At 38.5% G+C, this 24274-nt stretch overlaps 1 protein-coding gene across 2 annotated transcripts in view; it reads left to right on the forward strand.

The window, feature by feature from the left end:
• Window positions 1-24274, forward strand: part of LOC130921326 (low-density lipoprotein receptor-related protein 1-like) — a 338897-nt gene that overhangs the window by 307764 nt on the left and 6859 nt on the right. The window contains exons 76-88 of one of the 2 annotated variants that reach the window (XM_057845057.1): window positions 4588-4856; window positions 4937-5118; window positions 5190-5296; window positions 6960-7079; window positions 9719-9895; window positions 9994-10134; window positions 12611-12784; window positions 17282-17443; window positions 17527-17710; window positions 20928-21035; window positions 21149-21222; window positions 21298-21391; window positions 21506-21544. In XM_057845057.1, coding sequence (XP_057701040.1) covers window positions 4588-4856; window positions 4937-5118; window positions 5190-5296; window positions 6960-7079; window positions 9719-9895; window positions 9994-10134; window positions 12611-12784; window positions 17282-17443; window positions 17527-17710; window positions 20928-21035; window positions 21149-21222; window positions 21298-21391; window positions 21506-21544 — 1831 coding nt within the window. The remainder of the gene's footprint in view (window positions 1-4587; window positions 4857-4936; window positions 5119-5189; window positions 5297-6959; window positions 7080-9718; window positions 9896-9993; window positions 10135-12610; window positions 12785-17281; window positions 17444-17526; window positions 17711-20927; window positions 21036-21148; window positions 21223-21297; window positions 21392-21505; window positions 21545-24274) is intronic. The other variant, XM_057845058.1, reaches the window with a different exon arrangement.

The raw sequence follows: 24274 nt of genomic DNA on the forward strand, positions 1-24274 counted from the left end.
ATAATCTGATATTGAAACCCCTCTTGATGTTTTGGTTTTCATACAATTTGTAAAAATAGTTTAACTAGTAGGTCGCCATTGTTGTTGACATCGCAGGGGGGTTGACGTCACATGGTTATGCCGCCGGGCTTCGAGAGTATGACTCTAGCGACATAAACATGTCATCTGTTCACCCCTTTCAATTTGAACCCAGAGAGGAACTACCGTATTGAGCCGAATATAAGACGACCCCCTCTTTTTCAAGACTCAAGTTTGAAAAATGACTTTTTGAACACCAAATTAATTTTTATACAGAAAATAATTACAGTACATCCGAAACAAATGATTATAACAATATATTTGAGAGGGAAAAAAGCTTGCTATTTTGCCTCATTCAAATCTTAATATCTAAACATTTAAAAATGTAAACTAAAGTGCAATCACATTCGTAAATGAATGGCTTCTGGTTTTTGAAATGTAAATAAACCAATCTATTGTGATAAAACAACAAAATTGCAATAACTGCATTAACCATCAAAGTGAAGTCTAACTGTAACTGTAGTCTTAAAACAAATCTGAATAAGGAAAAACATTGCAATAAAATAATGCAAACTGGTTAAACTAAAAAGAGTAGCTGAGATCTGTCATGACAGAACATCGCTTCAATGATATCTGGCGCCATCTAGCTTTGTGAATGGGGAGAGTAGCTGAGATCTGTCATAACAGAACATCGCTTCAATGATATCTGGCGCCATCTAGCGTCGTGATTGGGTATAATGTCTAGACCGCGAATATAAGACGACCCCCTCTTTTTCAGTCTTATTTCAATGCAAAAAAACACTGTCTTATATTCGGGCCAATACGGTATAATGAGCATGACAGCACTGTCGATATTTCACAAAACGAGCAGCAAAAGCAAAATCAGAAGGAAAGACGGGATGAGACAAGACAAGAGTTGGGCAAAAAACGGTGTTGTGCCAAAATGTGTTACACCTGCGAAATGTCCTACAAGAGGCGAATTTGACACCCAAAGTACTACCGTGCGCTTTTAACTTGTTTTGTTTAGATGCATACAGACAGAACATACTAAATATGCCTTAAGAAAATACTTAAACGTAGTAATATCAAGTATGGGTGGTTTAAATATGCTATGTGACCAATGTGGTCAAAAGATCAACAATCTGCTTTAAAGCTACCACAAGAAAACACAATGCTTAAAAGTATGAGAAGGAAACACATGCAAAAAGTATTTTGAGGCAATGAAAAGGTAATGAAAGACTCAATAAAACCACAAATATTAAGTACTCGCCGCATTTAACTGATGAGCGCATGTGTTGGACGTCTCGCCGCGTAGAAGGAATTGCAGTAACCCGTCGAGTGACAGTGACAATCTACGTCATCACCCCGAGTGTCCATAAAACATGGCGCCCTCCATAGGTCAAAACATGTACTAAATATTAAAGATTTTTAAATCAATAGCAATATTTTATGTTTCTAATAACATATTTTAGTAAAAGAGAACAAGTGTGGTTTAATAGAGCATACAAGTCTTTAAGTCCGAGGTTCCCTGTAAGACAAAATTGATTCCGTATGAGTACTAGGTTGATGGAATAATAGTGGTCCAATTCACCTCTGTCTTGGCCATTTTATAGAAAGCCCTGGACCCTTCACTCGTGAAAAATTAAAGGCTTTCAAAAGTCTGTAAGCCTACAATTATTTTGTTTCAAGCAAAGTTAGCTCAGTTTCTTCTGTGAAGCACAAAGCCAAGATCGTGCTGCAAGTACATTGTATGCTACGTATATTTGATTATTTCTTAATAACAATTAGCCACTAGAATTTACCATGAGCAAACTGAGCCTCACAAATGCTGTCAGCATAAGCAGGAATCCAGGCTTTCTTTGTATCATCCGGTGTTCTGTCAGATTAGCAGACATTGTCAGAGTACCATAGAATTTTTTTCACACATTAAATGCGCTTTACAAAACTTATAGTACTTGTTAAATTATAGATTTAGTTGTACACTAACTACGTGCAGCTTACTCCAGACTGCATTTATTAATGTTGTGTGGCTGGCGTCCGCCACCTTTTTCTGTATTAAAATGCAGATTTATGGAGCATTTGTGTTATCATTTTAAAATATAATGTATAATTCGTACAATGGCAGTCATACAATGGTTATATAAAAAAATATTTCATTAGTCCCCGGGTTAGGAACGAGTTCCGTTCCTACGCTGACGAAGAAACCCGAATTTCTGCTTAACTCGAAATTAACCCTTTAAGAACCCCTAAATACCCCCTAAATCTCAAAATAACGATCCAAAACATGTATAATACATCATTGTACTGTCCATGCCAAGATGTTGGAGCTAAGTCCCAGATAGACAGCTAGCTTAAGCTCTGAAATGACCATGTCAGACGTCCGTGTGGTTTGCTGACTTTATTCAGCTGTTCATGACATCAACACTTGCAGAACGTAACTAAGATAAAAATGAAATTAAATCAGTTTCAGCTTCAATGACAGCAATTCAAATTTGCGTTTATAACTACCTACTAATACAGTATAACAATATAACAATCCACACAAACGATAAGCATCTATCAGCGTCCGCACGTCATCAAAAACAATAACATGAACTCGCCCCAAGTTTTCGGCTACAATTGAAAGCTCACAATAAACAGTACAAAATGTGTTATATACAGGTGTTGCCCCCGGGCATGCTCCACAAGCAATAAATGTGCACGCAGGCTTGCAGGCTTTTCCCTCTGTCTCTAACTTGGCTGTGCGAATTCTTTATCGGAACAAATGCGGTCTTCCTCGTGTGTGCACGTGCCCGTGCGCTCTTCTTCATGTGTGCAAATACGTTCTTCGTGTGTACATACGCTCTTACTTGCTTGCCATTTGTACTATGTGCTCTACACTTCCTGCGCCAAGATAAAAGCAAGCATCACAAAAACAAAAGTCAACTTTATTTGAAAAAAAAAAAAAAAAAAAAACGAGACTCCAGCGTCGTAAAATCGAAATCACGTAAGTCGGGTACGGGGTAACCCGGGGACAAGGGCGTAGGTTTGTATAGGGATGGTAGGGTCAAAACACTACCAACTTTTCAGGAATCTCAAATTGTCCCCACCAACTTTTAAGCAACCTTATATAATGACTTCAGTTATATAGGTCATTTAGGTTGTCTTCCCATGTGTTTTAATTTTTGTAATTGACCCCACCATTATTAAGTGAATTATTTTCATTTTGATCAGACTAACATGTACCTCTTTTCACTTGCTGATTGTGCCAGTCCAGTGTTTTTTACTCCTAAACACACATTAGATTGGCTGATGACTTGACCCCCCCCCCTCCTCCCTGCCAACACACATACATTAGATAATAGAGATATTAGGGATAAAAGCTGTTTTTTTCATCCAGCAGAGCCACTGTAAGAAATGTAAAAAGACATCAATTTTGTGGAAGTGGGGAACACACCACTAATTTTGCTACAGAAAGTCCGACCTGAATCAGCGTTAGCATAACATTAAACTGTGTGAACTTGCTAACCTGCAAAAGTCGAGTGGGGAAACTGCATAGAGAGAAGTGTCCTACTGTATGTTTTCTACAGTTAACGTTAAATTAACTGTGAGAAATGTAGTGAACCGAGGTTTACCCCCCTTCTCTCTGATTTTAATTTTACTGATGTGGTCTTAATGCAGCCCACAGGAGCTTTCTTTTTTTTTTTTTTTTGAGTTTGGCTGTGCTTGTGAACAAAACTGTAGTGTTTTACCTGAAGGATGGCTCCATTCTTATTTATTTTTGTTGTCCACTGACAAAAACTTTTTTTTTTTTTTTTTTCAGTTATATTTAACTCTTTATTTAGACAATGTTTTTTTTTTTTTTTTCCTGGATAGTTCAGCGATGATTAACAAGCTTGTAAATATTGTGTATGTTCATATAATTTATATTCGAATAATGCAATTTAAATCCGAACATTTTTCTGGAAGTTTACAAAATATTTCTTTAGTAGTTTTTGAAAACAAAGGTTTGAATTGAACGGTGTAGGCTGAACCAATACACATAAAAATTCATATAAGTCAATACAGATTTATTTTACATTGATTATTATGAATGTCCCGTCCCCAGCAAAAAGTGTATCTGCAGGTTATGCCACATAGTTCCTACCAATGTTGAGACCAAAACTACACCCTTGCCCAGGGATACTGTAAATGTATCTGCATTTTATTACAGTAACGGTTGTTGCCACATAACCTTAAATAATGCCGTTCAGTGTATGCTAAATGTTCACAATTACATCTATTAATTAACAAGTACAAGTATTATAAAGTGCTTTGAGTGACATTTAATGTGTGGAAAGGTGCTATATAATCATGAGGATATGTCAACCTGACAGAACACCGATTTAATCTGATCGCCTGAAGCTGTTTCTTTATTTTTTTGCTGTCCTCGAATTCGAAAATCCTTATCAGGCCCCCAAAGGGCCGTACAATCGACTACTCAACAATAGTAAAGCATCCGCCATTTTGGAACGCGAGAAATATAAACAATAACGTCACGAACAATCCTCCTACAGTTTCGTAATTTTGCTCTGTTCACTTCATCCCCAGCTCAGAGACAAGTGCTTTACATCGCTGATGACAACGAGATCCGTGGCCTGGATCCCTCAATGCCAAACTGGCGCTATGAACAAATCTTCCAGGGCGATGCCAACGTGCGCATAGATGCAATGGATGTGCACATTAAGACTAACCGCATTTACTGGACCAACTGGCACACAGGACGCATATCTTCATACGAATTGCCCTCTTCCCCCTCCCCATCGCCTAACAACAACCGTAATCGACGGCAAACAGAATCACGGGTGATCAACATGGAGGTGAAGTCATACGGTCAACATCAGTAGGCTTAAAAGTTGCTGTTTTGTTTTCAGTGAGTTTTATTGCTGTCTGTATTTAGATCCCTGACCTGAAGATGCCGCGAGGCATTGCTGTGGACTGGGTGGCAGGGAACCTGTATTGGACTGACTCTGGTCGAGATGTCATTGAAGTGGCTCAGCTTAGCGGAGGGCATCACCGCAAAACTCTCATCTCAGGGATGATTGATGAACCTTACGCGATAGTTGTCGATCCTCCGAGAGGGTATGTTGGGGAGGAAATGCGTACTTGCGAGGTAGAGTTAAGGGCTTTGCAAATTACCTGTTTATCTCTAGGAAAATGTACTGGGCAGACTGGGGGAACCACCCCAAGATCGAAACAGCTGCCATGGACGGAACCATGAGAGAGACCCTGGTGGAAGAAAACATACAGTGGCCAACAGGTAGATGTTAGAGAACATACAGTGGGGCAAATAACTATTTTTGTCAACCACTAATTGTGCAAGTTCTCCCACTTGAAAATATTAGAGAGGCCTGTAATTGTCAACATGTTTAAACCTCAACCATGAGAGACAGAATGTGGGAAGAAAAACAGAAAATCACATTGTTTGATTTTTAAAGAATTTATTTGCAAATCATGGTGGAAAATAAGTAGAGATGCACGATAATATCGGTCACCGATAATTATCGGCCAATAATGGCAATTATGACGTCACACAGATAACCTAGATAAAACGAAATTCAACCGATAATGCAATCCGATAATTATATACTTGATTTAGCCTCCAAATGTGCGCAATCAACAGTTTTGTCCAATTCTGCTAGTTTTAAGGAGGTGTTTTGGCAGTGTAGTAATGTGATATATGTTAGGAATGGCTTATTTTTAAAGGCATCTTTGTGGAACTTGGGTGTTTAGTCTCTAAGTAATTGTTGCCAAAAGCTTACCATTACACAATGTCATTGCCATTGTTTAGATGTTGGAATTTAATACTTGTTCACATTTGATGTGGAAAAAATAGCACTAAATTACATTTTTGCACAGTTGCATTAGATCTTTGTATACTTTAAAATTTTACATACATATTTGAAAAGAATTATTGGCGTGACATTATCGGTTATCGGGTGGAAGGGGCAGGAAATTATCGGTTATCGATATCGGTTGAAAAATGTATTACCGTGCATCACTAAAAATAAGTATTTGGTCAATACCAAAAGTTCGTCTCAATACTTTGTTATGTACCCTTTGTTGGCAATAACGAAGGCCAAACATTTTCTGTAACCCTTCACAAGCTTTTCACACAGTGTTGCTGGTATTTTGGCCCATTCCTCCATGCAGATGTCCTCTAGAGCAGTGATGTTTTGGGGCTGTCGTTGGGCAACACGGACTCCCTCTGCAGATTTTCTACGGGGTTGAGACCTGGAGACTGGCTAGGCCACTCCAGGACCTTGAAATGCTTCATACGAAGCCACTCCTTTGTTGCCCTTGCTGATGGAAGGAGAGTTTCACTTCAAATCTTTCGATACATGGCCCCATTCATTCTTTCCTTTACACAGATCAGTCGTCCTGGTCCCTTTGCAGAAAAAACAGCCCCAAAGCATGATGTTTCCACCCCCATGCTTCACAGTGGGTATGGTGCAATTCAGTATTATTTTTCTTCCGAACAAGAGAACTTGTGTTTCTACCAAAAAGTTCTATTTTGGTTTCATCTGACCATAACACATTCTCCCAGTCCTCTTCTGGATCATCCAAATGCTCTCTAGCGAACTGCAGACGGGCCTGGACGTGTACTTTTTTCAGCAGGGGGACACGTCTGGCAGTGCAGGATTTGAGTCCCTGGCGGCGCATTGTGTTACTGTAGCCTTTCTTTCTGTGGTCCCAGCTCTCTGTAGGTCATACACTAGGTCCCCCCGTGTGGTTCTGGGATTTTTGCTCCCCGTTCTTGTTATCATTTTGACGCCACGGGGTGAGAAGGGAGTTGAAAGGCCTCTCTAATATTTTCAAGTGGGAGAACTTGCACAATTAGTGGTTGACTAAATACTTATTTGCCCCACTGTATACTAGCATGTCTGCAATTAAATTAGTCTTTTATAACTGTTTTTCCACAGGCCTCGCAGTGGACTACTTCAACCAACGCTTGTACTGGGCTGATGCAAAACTATCAGTTATCGGCAGCGTGAGGCTGAATGGCAGCGATGCAGTTGTGGCTGTTAACAGCATCAAAAACAGTTGAGTGGCATTTTTTTCTTCAAATTTTTTTATATTGTATGCATGCACAATTGATGTTTTTGTTTCAATTAGTATTAGAGCAACAATGAAAATGGAAAAAAAAGACTATGGACAATTTCATATACCGTATTGGCCCAAATAAAAGACGGCCCTGATTAAAAGACAACCCCCTCTTTTTCAAGACTCAAGTTTGAAAAAAGACTTTTTGAACACCGAATTAATTTTTATACAGAAAATAATTACAGTACATCCGAAACAAATGATTATAACAATATATTTGAGAGAAAAAGCTTGTTATTTTGCCTCATTCAAATCTTAGTATCTGAACATTTAAAAATGTAAACTAAAGTGCAATCACATTCGTAAATGAATGGCTTCTGGTTTTTGAAAAGTAAATAAACCAATCTTTTGTGATAAAACAACAAAATTGTAATAACTGCATTAACCATCAAAGTGAAGTCTAACTGTAACTGTAGTCTTGAAACAAATCTGAATAAGGAAAAACATTGCAATAAAATAAAATAATGCAAACTGGTTAAACTAAAAAGAGTAGCTGAGATCTGTCATGACAGAACATCGCTTCAATGATATCTGGCGCCATCTAGTGTCGTGAATGGGGAGAGTAGCTGAGATCTATCATGACAGAACATCGCTTTAATGATATCTGGTGCCATCTAGCGTTGTGAATTGGTATAATGTCTAGACCGCGAATATAAGACGACCCCCTCTTTTTCAGTGTTATTTCAATGCAAAAAACCGTCTTATATTCGGGCCAATACGGTATTTCACTGATTCTTGAGAGAGAGAATTCTTGCTATATTAGAGTTAGGGCTTTTTCACACTAGCCCTGTTTTGCCCGTTTTAAACAGACTAGAGTTCTTTTTCTCAGATAGTCGGCTTTGTTTTGTAAATATGAACGTGCATCCCAACTCTAGTTCGGATCAAACAACCGAACTCTGGTCAGGTCTCGGTCCGCTTAAAGCCAGAGGTGGGTAAAGTAGCCAAAAATCGTACTCGAGTAAGAGTAGCGTTACTTTAAAATAATATTACTTAAGTAAAAGTAGTCATCCAAAAAAATGTACTCAAGTACAAATGAAAAAGTATTCGGTGAAAAGAATACTCAAGTAATGAGTAACATTGTGAGTAAATGCTTTCATTTTTGTTTGATGTTTTTTTTTTTTTTTTTTTTTTTTAACAGTGGTATTTTTTTTCTTAGCACAAAGTTATCTATATGAGCTGTTGTTATAAAGATTCTGTACAATAACCCATTACATAACCACATTAAGCCAAAGAAATACAACAACAACAACAACAACAACAACAAAAATGACAGAAATGAAGCATATTCGTCCAAAATGCATGAGTGCCCTCTGGTGGAGAAAATAGTTCCTAGTTTGAATAGTGATTAGTTCCTTCATAGTTACTATTATGAAATCAAAAGGATCATATCTCCGGTTTTCCATGGTCAATCGGTGCATAATAAATACAGAGAGAGGTTAAAATTCACGCTTTTGAGTCATGTTGAGGACAGCGCTCTATGTTGGTTCAAATACTTCATTTTTTTTACGGTCCTTTAAAGACGCCACGTGATTGAACAGGCTGGCGTGATCATAGAACGGCAAGCTGGCGTTTGATTGGTATAATGGAGTCATGTGATTATTGTTGCGTCGTCTCATTGGTGAAATTGCTAGAGCTACTCTTGGCGTCACTGGCAAAAAAAAAAAAATCTAATATGTAGATCAACAATGGCAAGATGACAGACGATTAGCCATGGCCAAATGTTGCTGTGCTGCGGTAAGCAGTTGCATTTGATGCACAGAATCGGGTTGTAATGTGGCAATTGTGTTTTGCATGCTGTTGCTGAATGTACCGTGTGAAAGTGACTGGCCGAGACAGGCGGAGCCTCTCAGGGCGGCTGTTCCGTGAGTCTCGCTCTCTTAGAAGTGGCGACAATTTGACAGTGCAAAAAGTCACGAAAGTGAGAGCAATAGTGTGCCTGTGTGATTTGGGGTACCAGGTGATTCCCTTTCGTGGTATAATTTTCCCCTGTGCATTTTTTTTTTTATATACTCCAGTTCGCTCAGCATTGAGTCGGGGGGGAGCGTCGACGACTTGCTATGCTATGCTACTTTAGTTTTTTTGTTTTAAATTCGAACTTGCATGCATTCAAACTTCTACTTCACAAAAGTCAGTTGACAAAAAATTGATACATAGATCCACGGTTATATTATCATTACAAAAATAAAGACAGAAAAAAAAAAAAAAAAAAAAAACTATATACAGTTTAACATGTAAAAATAATGCTATGCTACATTACGTGCAGCATTGCAGCACCACGCTGTGATGCCCCATGCTCCCTCTCCTCCCAAGAGTTCTCCTTTTGTCCATGTGATGCTACTCGGAACATTTGGTTTTCGGTGTTGCTGCGAAGTTGCTCCCCAACCGGACCACGGTCCTCTTGGTCTAGTGGGAAAACGAGCATTGTAATCAATCTTTATCACAAAATTGCATTTTTTTTGTCATCCTAAAATGACACGTACATTTTTTTTCTCCCCGATGTGGCCCAGTACTCCTCTGGATTTGTTCGCTGTACATACTGATGTGTACGCTGTTCTTGGTAATGTCCTTCTTTAAACAGAGCTCCATCAGCCCTTCAGTATTGATATTTTTGAAGACTACATCTATGGCATCACCTACATCCACAACCACGTCTTCCGCGTGAATAAATTCGGCAAAGGTGATGTGGAGAACCTGACGACAAGAATGAACCATGCCACTGATCTGGTTTTATACCACCGCAACAAGCAACCAGAGAGTAAGTTTGGCTTAAAACAACAAGAGTTAAAAGAGAAGAGGAATGTATGGTTGTCATTGTACGCTCTGGTTTTTTTTTTTGTGTGTGTGTTTTGCTAGTAAATAATCCATGCGACAGAAAGAAATGTGAATGGCTTTGCCTTCTGAGTCCCAGTGGTCCGGTTTGTACCTGTCCCAATGGACACAGGCTGGACAACGGCACATGTGTGAAGCAGCCCACGCCAACACTATCTCCTATCTGTAAGTGCGCGCAAAGACACGCATGCACACTTTCTAAATGGAAAGCTTTGCAAACATTATCAGAGTGGCCAACTAAGTTTTAATGGATGCATCTAAAGCAGTGCTTCTCGAATAGTAGGTCATTGGTGGGTCGCGGTGGGATGCCATTGCGATCGCATGTGACATTTTTTGTTGTTGGCCATAATAGAATTACATTGGGGCAAATAAGTATTTAGTCAACCACTAATTGTGCAAGTTGTCCCACTTGAAAATATTAGAGAAGCCTGTGATCGTCAACACTGGTAAACCTCAACCATGAGAGACAGAAAATCACGTTGTTTGATTTTTAAAGAATTTATTTGCAAATCATGGTGGAAAATAAGTATTTGGTCAATACCAAAAGTTCATCTCAATACTTTGTTATGTACCCTTTGTTGGCAATAACGGAGGCCAAACGTTTTCTGTAACTCTTCACAAGATTTTCACACACTGTTGCTGGTATTTTGGCTCATTCCTCCATGCAGATCTCCTCTAGAGCAGAGATGTTTTGGGGCTGTCGTTGGGCAACACGGACTTTCAACTCCCTCTACAGATTTTCTATGGGGTTGAGATCTGGAGACTGGCTAGGCCATTCCAGGACCTTGAAATGTTTCTTATGAAGCCATTCCTTTATTGCCCTGGCTGTGTGTTTGGGATCATTGTCATGCTGAAAGACCCAGCCACATCTCATCTTCAATGGCCTTGCTGATGGAAGGAGATTTTCACTCAAAATATCTCGATACATGGCCCCATTCATTATTTCCTTTACACAGATCGGTCGTCCTGGTCCCTTTGCAGAAAAACAGCCCCAAAGCATGATGTTTCCACCCCCATGCTAGGAATGGTGTTCTTCGGATGCAATTCAGTATTCTTTCTCCTCCAAACACGAGAACCAGTGTTTCTACCAAAAAGTTCTATTTTGGTTTCATCTGACCATAACAAATTCTCCCAGTCCTCTTCTGGATCATCCAAATGCTCTCTAGCGAACCGCAGACGGGCCTGGACGTGTACTTTCTTAAGCAGGGGGACACGTCTGGCAGTGCAGGATTTGAGTCCCTACCGGCGCATTGTGTTACTGATAGTAGCCTTTGTTACTGTGGTCCCAGCTCTCTGTAGGTCATTCACTAGGTCCCCCCGTGTGGTTCTGGGATTTTTGCTCACCGTTCTTGTTATCATTTTGACGCCGCAGGATGAGATCTTGCATGGAGCCCCAGATCGAGGGAGATTATCAGTAGTCTTGCATGTCTTCCATTTTCTAATAATTGCTCCCACAGTTGATTTCTTTACACCAAGCGTTTTACCTATTGCAGATTCAGTTTTCCCAGCCTGGCGCAGGTCTACAATTTTGTCTCTGGTGTCCTTCGACAGCTCTTTGGTCTTGGCCATATTAGAGTTTGGGGTGTGACTGACCGAAGTTGTGGACAGGTGTCTTTTATACCGATAATGAGTTAAAACAGGTGCCAATTAATACAGGTAACGAGTGGAGCCTCGTTAGAAGTTAGACCTCGTTAGAAGAAGTTAGATCTCTTGACAGCCAGAAATCTTGCTTGTTTGTAGGTGACCAAATACTTATTTTCCACTCTAATTTGGAAATAAATTCTTTAAAAATCAAACAATGTGATTTTCTGTGTTTTTTTCCACATTCTGTCTCTCATGGTTGAGGTTTACCCATGTTGACAATTACAGGCCTCCCTAATCTTTTCAAGTAGGAGAACTTGCACAATTGGTGGTTGATTAAATACTTATTTGCCCCACTGTAAGTGTATTTACACATCTACCAAAGTAAGTGGGAGTAGTGCTCTTTTTTTCTTTTATTGTAGTAAGAATACAATGTTATGCGGAATTTTTTTTCTTCTTTATGGGGGCTTCGTAACAGAAAATAATTAAGAAGCATTGGTCCAAAAGTAATATATGTTGTGTGGTGATGAAGCGTTCTTAATCATGTACTTGTAATACATTTTGTAGGTTAGATAATGAATTTAGACAAATCAATTATCCATTTCAACAAAAAATGTCGTCATTTTTTTAAAGTAATGTAGATATATTAAACAGTACATGTATGTTTTTATTCACATTTACATTATGTTGAGTATCTTTTACAAGACTAGCTTCATTTTTAAAAAAAACTTTTATCAGAAGTGTATGCATTAAAATGTTGCATTATCCTGACAGTGTGTGAGGGAAAATGTGTTTGTTTTAGCATTGCTTCATTTAAAAAAAATTTTTATCAGAAGTGTATGCATTAAAATGTTGCATTATCCTGACAGTGGGTGAGGGAAAATGTGTTTGTTTTAGCATTTTAGTGCCTGTTGCTGAATGTTTCCCCAAAATTTAAAACTAGCCAATTTTGTTGTTTTGAAAAATGGATTGAAAAGTTGCTAAAGCTAGCAACACTGTTTTTTTTTTTTTTATTTTAAATTGCCATCAATGAACACAATATCATGATAATTATCTGCAGCACCTCCAAGTGGACCCTGCCTGGTGCAGTGTATGAACGGAGGCAGTTGTTTCCTGAACGCCCACAAGCAACCCAAATGTCGCTGCCAGCCTAACTACGGAGGAGAGCGATGTGAGATTGACCAGTGCAGAGACTACTGCAAGAACGGAGGAACGTGCACACCTTCTCCCACAGGTAGGAATCAAAAAATGATTGAAAGATAACCGATGCAGTGACTATCAGCATCAAACTTATTAGGGAAAGAATCTAAACACACTTGCTGTAAATAAAACTTGGCCGTTTGTTTACATCAGGCTGTGACTGAACACTGATTTAAATCTTTTCTTTAGTTCAGAGTTCCTACAGGGTTTTAAAAAGCCGTAAAAGTCTTCATTTTAATAATTTTGATTCAGTGGGTTAAAATTGCATGTGTTCCGCCTGATAGGTCATCAATTCCTTGAATTTTAAATTGGACTGCTTTGTATGAAATTGTCTTGATAAATGTCAAAGCGATAAAGAATAACTGTCTGCTCATGCAAATAAATTACCGTATTTTTTGGACTATAACTCGCACCTGAGTACAAGTTGCACCAGCCATAAAATGCCTAACGAAGAGGAAAAAAACATACGTATATTCAGTAAGTCGCACCGGAGTATAAGTCGCATTTTTTAGGGGAAATTTACATGATAAAATCCAACACATAGAACAGATATGCCATCTTGAAAGGCAATTTAATATAAAAATACAATAGAGAACAAAATGCTGAATAAGTGTACAGTATGATAATTAAAGATGCACCGATACTGATACTAGTATCGGCAGGGGGCGCCGATCCGGCCCGTAATGGTGGTATCGGTATCGGCGAGTACCAACAAAGACGGCGCCGATACCATTTACCGGTCCATTATTATATCATTTGACCGCAGCCTTTTTTTTCTCCTGGCGCTCACTACACTCTGTCTCTGTGTTGTGTGATTACACGTGAACACCAAGCAGCTATCGCTATTGGCCTGCTCCAGACCAATGAGAACGGGCCAATAGCCACTCCTGACCAATGACAAGGCCGCTTTTTCATATGAAGGAAAAATAAACCAGGAGAAATGGCGGCGGTCGGGAAATATTTCAAAATAGATATCCCGTTGATTAAAATCAATGGCTGCATGCAAGATTTGCGACCTGAAAGTTTCGAGATGTGGAGTTAAATCGGCCAGTTTCAATACCTCGAACCTGATAAAACATTTGAAGACAAAACGTGAACGAACACAACGAGTTTGAGCCTGCAAGAGCAGGACTGCTATCGAGAGGAACGGCGCTGGACCGGTGCAACAATCTCTGGTCAGTTCACTACGTCAACTTTACTTTGTCTTTTACTTAAAGAAATGCTGCAGTAATTTGGGAACTGTTTCCAAAGTAGGGTTGCCACCTTTCAGAAATAGAAATAATATATATTATATATTGTATATTATTATAAATAATATACAGCGAGCTAAACTCCCAAGTGACTATTCTTGACGTCCATATAATTTGCTGATTTTATTTTTGCCAACGTTATGACCCCATCATTTGAAGAGTGAAACTAAAAATAGAAATAATACAAATCAATTTCGTCCTCGATACCAAACAGGTTCGCATCAATGGAAAAAAATGATAATTAGCCGCTATTACAGCAATGACATAAACGGTTGTCAAAGCTAGCATTAGCTCATCGTTCAAACAACCACACAACTGGCTCTAAGTGTCCGATCACGGGTGGAAAACACATAACAACAACAACAGAAAAGATGATACACACAGGCGTTGTCTCTGTAGAGATATTTTACAAGCATAAACAATGAACGTAGGTTCGCAGCCGTGTTTCTCTCGCTCTCTCTCGCCCACTCGCTCAGACGCTGCATAGCTGTCCATCTTCGTCTGGCGTGTGAGCGCTCTTCTTCGCGTAAACAAGTTCAAGTGGGCTCCAATTGGGTGTGAAAGCGCCACAAACTAAAAGCATGCATTTCCATATAAAAAAGTCAATAATACAACTGAACACACATTGCCAAAGGCGGAACGCGAACGTGGCTATAGCTATTAAGAGTTATTCAGATAACTATAGCATAAACATCATGCTAACAAGTTTACCAAACCATCAGTGTCACTCCAAAATACCAAAATAACATGTGAAATGATATCATAATGTGTTAATAATTTCACACATAAGTCGCTCCTGAGTATAAGTCGCACCCCGAGCCAAACTATGACAAAAAAACTGCGACTTATAGTCCGAAAAATACGGTAATGAATAATGTATTGCATTCAAGATAGGAGTCACTGATATTTTTTCCAGGGTGTCTATGAAATTTGCCCTGGAAATAGCATTAAATTCTGTAATGAGTGGTCTTAAAATGGTCTTAAAAAGTCAAAAATTTTCCCTGTAACCCTGTAGTGCAATCATTCATTCATATTTTGTGCCATTTATCCTTATAAGGGTCGCAGGGGTGGTGGAACTATGGAAAATAGGCAGGGTACACCCTGAATTGGTTGCCAGCCAGTAACAGGACACAACCCTGCTGTTGAAAATATTTTTGTTTTGTTTTCTCTCATTGACTGCCAATGACGACCAGAGACGTCCTATTTGTTTTGACTTGGAGGACTTGCAGTGAATGATAGCTACAAGCCTTTGCATTTCAACAATTCTGGTTGTGACATCACAACCACAAATGATGGTGATCTAGCTTTCTAATGCTGCGTTAGCCAGGGGAGGACTGGTAATCTGTGGCTTCTGGAGGATCACAGAATGGCCGGTGCCCTAGACGGCCGGCGGCCGCCATTCATTATACTTCACTGTTTTTATCCCCCCATCCTCTGATTATCTACAGTTCTAATCAAATCCGACAGGTGGCAGCAATGCGCCTGGCTGTTCACCGCCAATCTGATAGAAGAACGAAGAAAGCACAGAGTAGCCTTTATTGGTTCCTTGTGGAAGCAAAATAGCAACGAGCATTAATGCACAATATGGATGGTGGTGGCAAAAAAAGAGAAGGGTGGCGCGGAGAAAGTTAGGGAGAAAAATTTAAAGAAACTAGAGAGCGAAGCATTAAAATGTCATAAGTTGACAAATATTTTCGCAAGCAGCAGTCTGGCTGCAACGGCCACGTCGGGTAACAACTGTCCAGCCCTCGTCAATGGTGAGAGTGGGAGCGGCAGCCGCTCTACGTGCAGCCGGTGCAGGGAGAGAGAAAAGAAGAGGGTGGGGGTAATAATAAGCTTGTGGAAGTTCCCCAGACAAGCGCAGAGCAAGTAAGTAGGGATGAAAAATATTACTTGCTCGGTATACTTGCAATTGTTATCCAACAGGTAGCTACATTTTAAATGAAATAAATGACAATTAAAGGGTTAATGCCAGCTAGTCCAAGTACCCGTTTGAAATCGTGTCAAGTTACAGTATGCTAGTCCTACTATCCCTCTCCTAAGAAAAAATATTTCAGCTGTAAAACAACGTATGCACACGCAGCAGCAATATTAATTCAGAAGAAATATAAAATATTAATGAATTGAATGGTTTTACTTGAAAGTTTAGGTAGCTAAATTGATATGATATATATTTTTGATCATTTATATATCGTTTCGTTTTCTGGTTAATACTTTCCAGTGAAGGTTATGTATAAAGGATTTGTCTTGACATGTTTATTGTATTTTCCCTGAAATTTATTATTTGTGTGGCAAGATTAATTATGGCATAAACAATGAAGTCATTTTATAGACACAGGGGATAGGTGCTATTATAATCAATTGGATACATAAAACTTGCTTTAAAAAATAAATTATTTCATTTGTTTATTCAGGTTGATCATAGAGCCAGGGCAGAAGATGAATACAATTCCAGTTCAGCCTTGCAGTACGTTGAGCGCCCCAAGTCAGACAGTCACAGTCTAGACACATTTTTTACTTACCACCCTCAGAAGACAAAACACCTGACTGTACAAAGAGTATTCATACGCAAAGATGGCACAGATAGAAAATGGTTAACATACTGCCAAGAAAATCATAAACTATATTGTATATGTATAATAATGCAATGTGTAGTTCTTCATAGCCGCTTCATTTTTCTCTCAAAGTGCACGAAATTGATGCATTTTACAATAAAATGTAAAAAAAAAAAAAAAAATTCTCCCAGTGGGGCATGCCCCCGGACCCTCCTAGAGGGTCTGTGTTTCCCTTCGAACAGCAATTCTTTTTGTGGGCTGGGCTGAGTCAAAGTCCAGGGCTGCTTTTTGGCCCAGTCCGCCCCTGGCGTTAGCTAATACATGTTGACAGAATGATAGAACAGTTGCACGGCAACAAGAGATTAGAAAGCCTATGGATAGCATGCTAGTAGACTGCAGCTCATTCTGGGTGTGACATCATCGTATGTTTGGAGATTTTTTGTGGATTGGCTCAATGCAGCTGAGAAAGGAAGACTAATTAGAAAGTAATTGTATTATTATTGCCTTTTCTGTCACTTTTTGGGATGGATTAGTGTCCAAAATATGGTCTGCTATAATTTTAAAGTTACCCTCTGTAGAAATTCATAGTAACTTTAATGTAATATACTAGTAATTGTAACTAATTTTTTGGTTGCACACCCTTTTCTAATGCCCAATATACACACCGTTTCCTGTTCGGTATTAACAACATATAATTTATTTCTCATACCTTCCAAATGTCAACAGGCACTCCGACTTGCCGATGCCTGCCCGGGTTTACGGGGCCGAACTGTAATCTGCACACATGTAGGAATTACTGCATGAATGGAGGCAACTGCACTGTCAGTGGTGGTAACCAGCCATTCTGCAGCTGCCCTCATGGATTCCTGGGTGACCAATGCCAATATAGTGAGTATTGCTGTCTGATAGCAAATTGTATTTGAAAAGTGTTGCTGTATCTGACCTGCGTGTACGTGTGTTTGTGTGTGTAGGAAGCTGTGAAGGCCACTGCCTGAACAGAGGCACGTGTCTTCAGAGTGCAAGCGGCTCCAAACTATGCCGTTGTCTGCCTCAGTACACAGGCAGCACGTGTGAAATCGATAAGTGCCACTATTGTCGCAATGGAGAGTGTATCCCCAAGGATAGGTTTACGTCCACTGGAGAATTCACCTGCCGGTAACATTTCTGTCATTTGCACACACAATTGTCTGACACTGTCACACTCTTTTGATACTAGAGTTGTGACAAAAACAGATTTGACCAGATATCCATTTGTAAAGGCGGGACTTAGGAACATGTGGATAGCAGGTTCCTTAATCGATACAAATTCTTACAGTAATTCAGAGATACATTGACTGTCAAGCTGTGGACCAGCTATTTCAAGGCTAGAATCAGTTCCCCGAGGATTCATATTCCTTTTTAATGTAATATTAAGTTGTATCATTCAGTAATTCATATGGAATATTTTAAATGTTTGCAACTTTCCTTTTTTTAAAAAAAAAAAAAAAAATCACATAATTGGTTTAAAAATATATTTACATTAACTTAAAGTAACGTTCTAGAATGTGCTTGAATTATTTCACATTTGTTTAATCAATTTTTCCTCTAAAATTGGTTTGCTAAAGTTGATTAATTTTTTTAGATAATAACATTAGTGTATGTATATACACAAGCAAAATCAAATGGTAGTAAATTAATTCAGATCAGGGCCTTCCTTCTAAAGTCACGTGTTCAACATCAGTCAGAGAATATTATAGACCATGAGGAAGGTGATACCAATAGCACAAAATATCTTCACCTCTTTTTAGAGATGCATTGCTTAGTTAACTAGATACATTTTGGAATATTTCGAAAAATTGCTGTTAACGGATGAACGGAAAAATTTTCAGGGCCGTTTGAAAAAGAGCCATCGTGGTGCGAAAATTCCGGACTTTTCGATACTAGAACGGTGCCGACCGGTTAAATGGTTCGGGCTGCGCGGCGCGCCGAAGAAACGCGCAAAAAAAGTGCCAATCACTCAATACATTTTTTTTTACAAACCCGCGTTAACGGGCAAACAAAAAAAAAAAGCCTGCGTCACGCTATTTTTTGGGTCATTTTTTAACATGACCGGTGCTGATCGGTCAAATGGTCCGGGCTGCGCGGCGCGCCAAAAAACGCGGAGAATAAGATGTTTAATAATAATAAAGTTGAAGAACAACATTATCTGGCCTTTCCCAATGGGAAAGACCCTGATAACAAGCACAATACAGTGATCCCTCGCTACTTCGTACTTCAAACTTCGCGCCCTCAGACCATTGCGTTTTTTCTTTAATTGAAAAATAAATAAATAGTATTCTGTCTATCCCGATCCGATCACGTAGTCTCTCACTCGCGCTCCTGCCGCTTTTCTTGGTCAGGCAGTGCACTGGAGTTGCTTATTAAAGTTAACGATGATTGACAGACGGTTAAGGTTTGATCTTGCCAGAGAAGCTTACTTCAAAGCGCCGCATGCATCAATCATCGTTTAACTTGTTTAAGAGTTGTTGTGGCAACTCATTGTGTGTAAGTGAGCAGTTTGAGAGGATTTAAGTGGACTCACTCAATGAAGCATTTAATAAAGACAAGCATTTTTCTACTTTATTCTTATTTAAAAATAATTAGGTGGGGCAGTAACATTACATTTGAAGTGCTTAAAAACCATTTATTCGAATATATACAGTATATGGCGGAAAACATTCAGGTGAAATGAAGTTCCGCTCTGAGCCCCCCAATATGGCCATCTTTCAAAATTGTCTGATATGCATGTGTGATACATTCTTGGAAAGCTTAAAATCTCAATTTTCTGGGGAAGAAATTTTTTGAACAGGAGGGCATTTAATTTTTTTTTTTTTTTTAAACAGCAAAACCCTAACTGGAGGTAAGAGCATGCGAGAGTAGAATTAAAGACGCCAATATTTTATCTACATATTATCGCGTACTTACTTCTTTTCGATCCAAAAACTCCATGTAGCAAGTATCACTGAGTGTCAAGACCAAGCTGTGAATGGCCACAGCTGGATTTTGTGGGATTTGATGGGTGAAACATAGTAATATAACAAGGGTCGCGATGCAGAAATCGCAGACATCAAGGAGTGGTCAAGAGTTTCTTTTTCATATATTTACCCTTTAAAAATTTTCTTTGTTTGGATCGATTATTTATCATCTAACATATTGGGAAAAAATGCTACAGTACCAAAAAAAGAAATACAATTAAGCGATAGTTATGAGGTAGATATCCATGACTTTTTTACAGACACCAATTTTTTCATTATGACGGAATTTGTTTAGAAGTAGGGCCGTCAAAATTATCGCGTTAACGGGCGGTAAATAATTTCTTAAATTAATCACGTTAAAATATTTGACGCATTTAACGCACATGTCCTGCTCAAACAGATTAAAATGACAGCACAGTGTCATGTTCACTTGTTACTTGTGTTTTTTGGTGTTTTGTCGCCCTCTGCTGGCGCTTGGGTGCGACTGATTTTATGGGTTTCAGCACCATGAGCATTGTGTAATTTTTGACATCAACAATGGCGAGCTACTAGTTTATTTTTTGATTGAAAATTTGACAAATTTTATATAAACGAAAACATTAAGAGGAGTTTTAATATAAAATTTCTATAACTTGTACTAACATTTATCTTTTAAGAACTACAAGTCTTTCTATCCATGGATCGCTTTAACAGAATGTTAATAATGTTAATGCCATCTTTTTAATTTATTGTTATAATAAACAAATACAGTACTTATGTACAGTATGTTGAATGTATATATCCGTCTTATCTTTCCATTCCAACAATAATTTACAGAAAAATATGGCATATTTTATGGATGGTTTGAATTGCGATTAATTACGATTAATTAATTTTAAAGCTGTGATTAAATCGATTAAAAATTTTAATTGTTTGACAGCCCCATTTAAAAGTTTAAAATATGCGAGTGAATATTTTTTTTTTTTTTTTTAACGAAATATCAGACATCAATTAATAATTCTAAGCTAAAAATGACATTTTGAGCAATAAATATAATTAATTACCTTCGTTTTATGGCTGGGTTGAAACAAAAGCGGTTGCGTGACGTCTGTAAACAGGGGTTTCCAGGGTAAAACGGACAAATTAAAAATAGTTCGGGGGCTTAATGTGCCAATTAATCTGCTATGGCAGCATATAGACATATTGTTCTATCAAACACAACAGTTATTTTGGCTTAAAATACAGCTGTTTCTTTTAAAGAGGAGTGCAACAGCAGAAACTGCTTTTTCAGTCTTGTCCGTGTTTTCCGCCATATACACAAACACAATCAAATAGTAGTAAATTAATTCAGATCAGGGCCTTCCTGTCTTACACAACTAACATCTTTCTGGCCTCAATAGATGTGCAAACGGAAGAATCCAGCCCAGCTGCTACTCATGCGATACAAATGAATACTGTGCAAACGGCCAGTGTTCTATTAATCCTCTCACTCATCTTCCAGAGTGTAGGTGAGTGCATCTCTTTGCATCATAAGCTTCAGTGTCAAGTCCGGATGTTAAAACCACTAGATGGCCCCATACATGCATATACTCTACATTGCTGTGTTTGTGTGGGTGCGTAGATGTTCTCCCGGATGGACGGGACATCGCTGTGAGTCAGCCACAAGTAGTGAGGGTGGCCACAGTTCAGGAGGGCGTAAGTAGACACTTAAAAAACATTTGCAACTTCAACCTGCTACTACCTGTTTCATCCGTGTGTTTGTATGTGTAGGCACAGCCTCCATCGTGATCCCTGTGCTGCTGCTGCTCCTGCTGGTTCTGCTCGCTGCAGGAGCGTTGTTCTGGTACAGGAGAAGGATGAGAGGGTGAGTTCCTGTTGAACACCTTCCAAAGAGGACTTTTCTTTTCTCCCGCATTCATTTTCCGCTTCCTTCCTTCCTTGCCTCCTACACTGTAACGGCATCTCCTCTGCTCCTCAGGTCTAGCCGGCCCAGCAAAACCGGCTCCAAACGCTTGCGGTAACAGATGCAGTCACCCTTTACCCATGTCGTTGTGCATTGTTTGTATCTGTGATGAGTGTCACATCATTCTAGGCTATAAGTGTCTCTCTTGTTTAATCTCCCTATTCAGGAGCTGTTGGACAGATCTGAAATGAACAGATCTGTTTGTGCGTACTGTAGTTTCGTGATTGTCTGTCATGCTGCCATATTGTATTGCACTGTAGGGATGGGCATGCGACAAAGTTGACCAACCAATTAAAAATGTTTAAACCAATACTAAAAATGAAGACCAAAACATGAAAGGAGATAATAATCCTTCGCAATGTTCGAGAATTAACAGTTAAAATAATAGTTCCCTGACTATATATTCTTTTAATTGAAGAAATTCGCTCAAGAACGCTTACACGGTAATACTAAAGGTACTTTGATGTATTTGCACGTCGTCAAGGGAACCTCATACCCCTTAAAACTTCATTGAGATCCAAATTTGCAAAATGCAAATTCTTGCAATTTTTTAACTGGTCTTAAGATTTTGATCAGGCATGTATAGGCTACTTTCCCTTGGAGACAAAAACCATCAATGCCTAATAGAATAAATCCCAGGGGTTGGTCGTTACGCGTTACATTTACTTGAGTAACGTTTTGAGAAAAATGTACTTCTTTTATTTTTACTCGGGTAGATTTGTGATGACACTCAGCTTTTACTCCACCACTTTGGGCTACATGAGAGTCATTACATTTTTCATCTTTTTTCTACATATTGACTTTATTTTTCCCGACAGTGACCGTCTCGGTTGTTCTCCACTAGAGAGCACTCATGGCCTTTGAACGGGTGATGTTTCATCGTGTTTTTCTGGTCTGAATTTGATGATTTTTGTGTCATCTTTTTGGCCTAATATGATCATGTCATAGTTTATAGCACAATATAATAATAACAGTTAATATAGATGAAGTTGTGCTGAGAAAAAAAAAAAAAACATTTAACATTTTTGAAATCGAACATTGTAACCAATTACTCACAATGTTACTCATTACTTGAGTATTATTTTTAATGAATACTTTTTTACTTGTACTTGAGTACATTTTTGGATGACTACTTTAATATTATATTGAAGTAACGCTAATCTTACTTGAGTCAAATTTTGGGTTACTGTACCCACCTTTCATGAATCCTTTCTGGAAAACTCTAAAATGTCATTAAAAGCTGAACTATTTCTGATATCAGTACCCAGACAGTCGTTTAGAGTGACCGAAATAAATAATAAAAGGCAGCTCCTCTTTTCTCTCCTCCCTGTCTGTAACTGTCACCTTATGCTTAGCTATTATTAGCTTTTAGCTTAGTTTAACAGCACTCAGTAATAGAGAGGAGACCTTTGAACAATGCAGGAGAAATGAGGTAGATAGTCTGAACCTCGACATTTTAGTTCATGGGATGTTTTAGAACTTGCGTGACTGTCTTTGTCTGTCTTTTTGGCCTAATATGGTCATGTAATACGTTATAGAACAATATAATAATAACAGTTAAAATAGAGGAAGTTGTGCTGAGAAAAAAAAACATTTAACATTATTTTAAAAAATCTGACATTGTAAGCAGTTACTCACAATGTTACTCATTACATGAGTATTATTTTCAAGGAATACTTTTTTTATTTGAGAAAATTTTTAGATGACTACTTTTACTTGAGTAATATTTTTTTGAAGTAACGCTAATCTTACTTGAGTAAAATTTTTGGTTACTGTACCCACCTTTCAGTAACCAATGGTGAAATCAGCAGCTACGCCCTCTGTCGCTGTGACCGATTTGTATTCTGTTCAGCAGTTTTCACGCAAACTACGTCGCCACAGCAGTTCGAATCAGGCGCCCTACTCATGTGTGAACACGACTGTTTGGCGAAGGATGGTTCCCATTTCAGCTGCAGCTATCAAATATTTAAGTACTCAAGTAGTCTATCAACTTGTTAGTTCAAATAATCAAGTAATCAAATTAGGATCATTTAATGGGTTTTACAATCAATTTTAGGAGATGCAACACAAAGGCTTGCTAAGATTTCACTTTCAAAAAAACACTAAATGCGAATACAAAATCTCTCGAGTATTTCTTCAAACTATGCAGGATTGAAGTTTCATTTAAAAATAAAATACCTGATCTTAGCCGTTAGCTTAAATGCTATAAAATGTTAACAATTTTTTTCACAATTAACTCTTAACAAATCGTTAAAACACATATTCCCACAAAAAATGGCTAAATAACCCTATAAATGAATTTTTAAAAAAAACATTAGCTCAAACAAAAACTGATCTTATGTTGCTTTTAACAGGGAGCAACTGGATTCAGCCGTGTTAAATTAGCTATGTCATAGTCACGACTGCCACTAGAGGCCAGTGTATCCATCCAAATCAATAAAACTAAATGCAAACACTTTCAAAACAAACCGTTACAATGCCACACTAATTAAACAACTACTCGAAGCAGCAAAGTTTGATTCGAAGCATTTTTTTCTAATCGAATTACTTGAGTTAATCGAATATTCGTTGCAGCACTAGTTCCCATAACTAATTGAGAGTCCTGTAGTTATAGGAATTGAGCACCCAGGTTCCTACAGTACAAAAGCGCCTAATATGCAACTGAAGTACTGTAGTAAAAGCTCTCAGAATGTATAAATTTAACAAATATGACTTTTACTACTTTGAAATAACATCCAAAATACCGTATTGGCCCAAATATAAGATGGTGTTTTTTGCATTGAA

The sequence above is a fragment of the Corythoichthys intestinalis genome, chromosome 9 (assembly GCF_030265065.1).
Source record: "Corythoichthys intestinalis isolate RoL2023-P3 chromosome 9, ASM3026506v1, whole genome shotgun sequence".
Classification (NCBI taxonomy): domain Eukaryota; kingdom Metazoa; phylum Chordata; class Actinopteri; order Syngnathiformes; family Syngnathidae; genus Corythoichthys; species Corythoichthys intestinalis.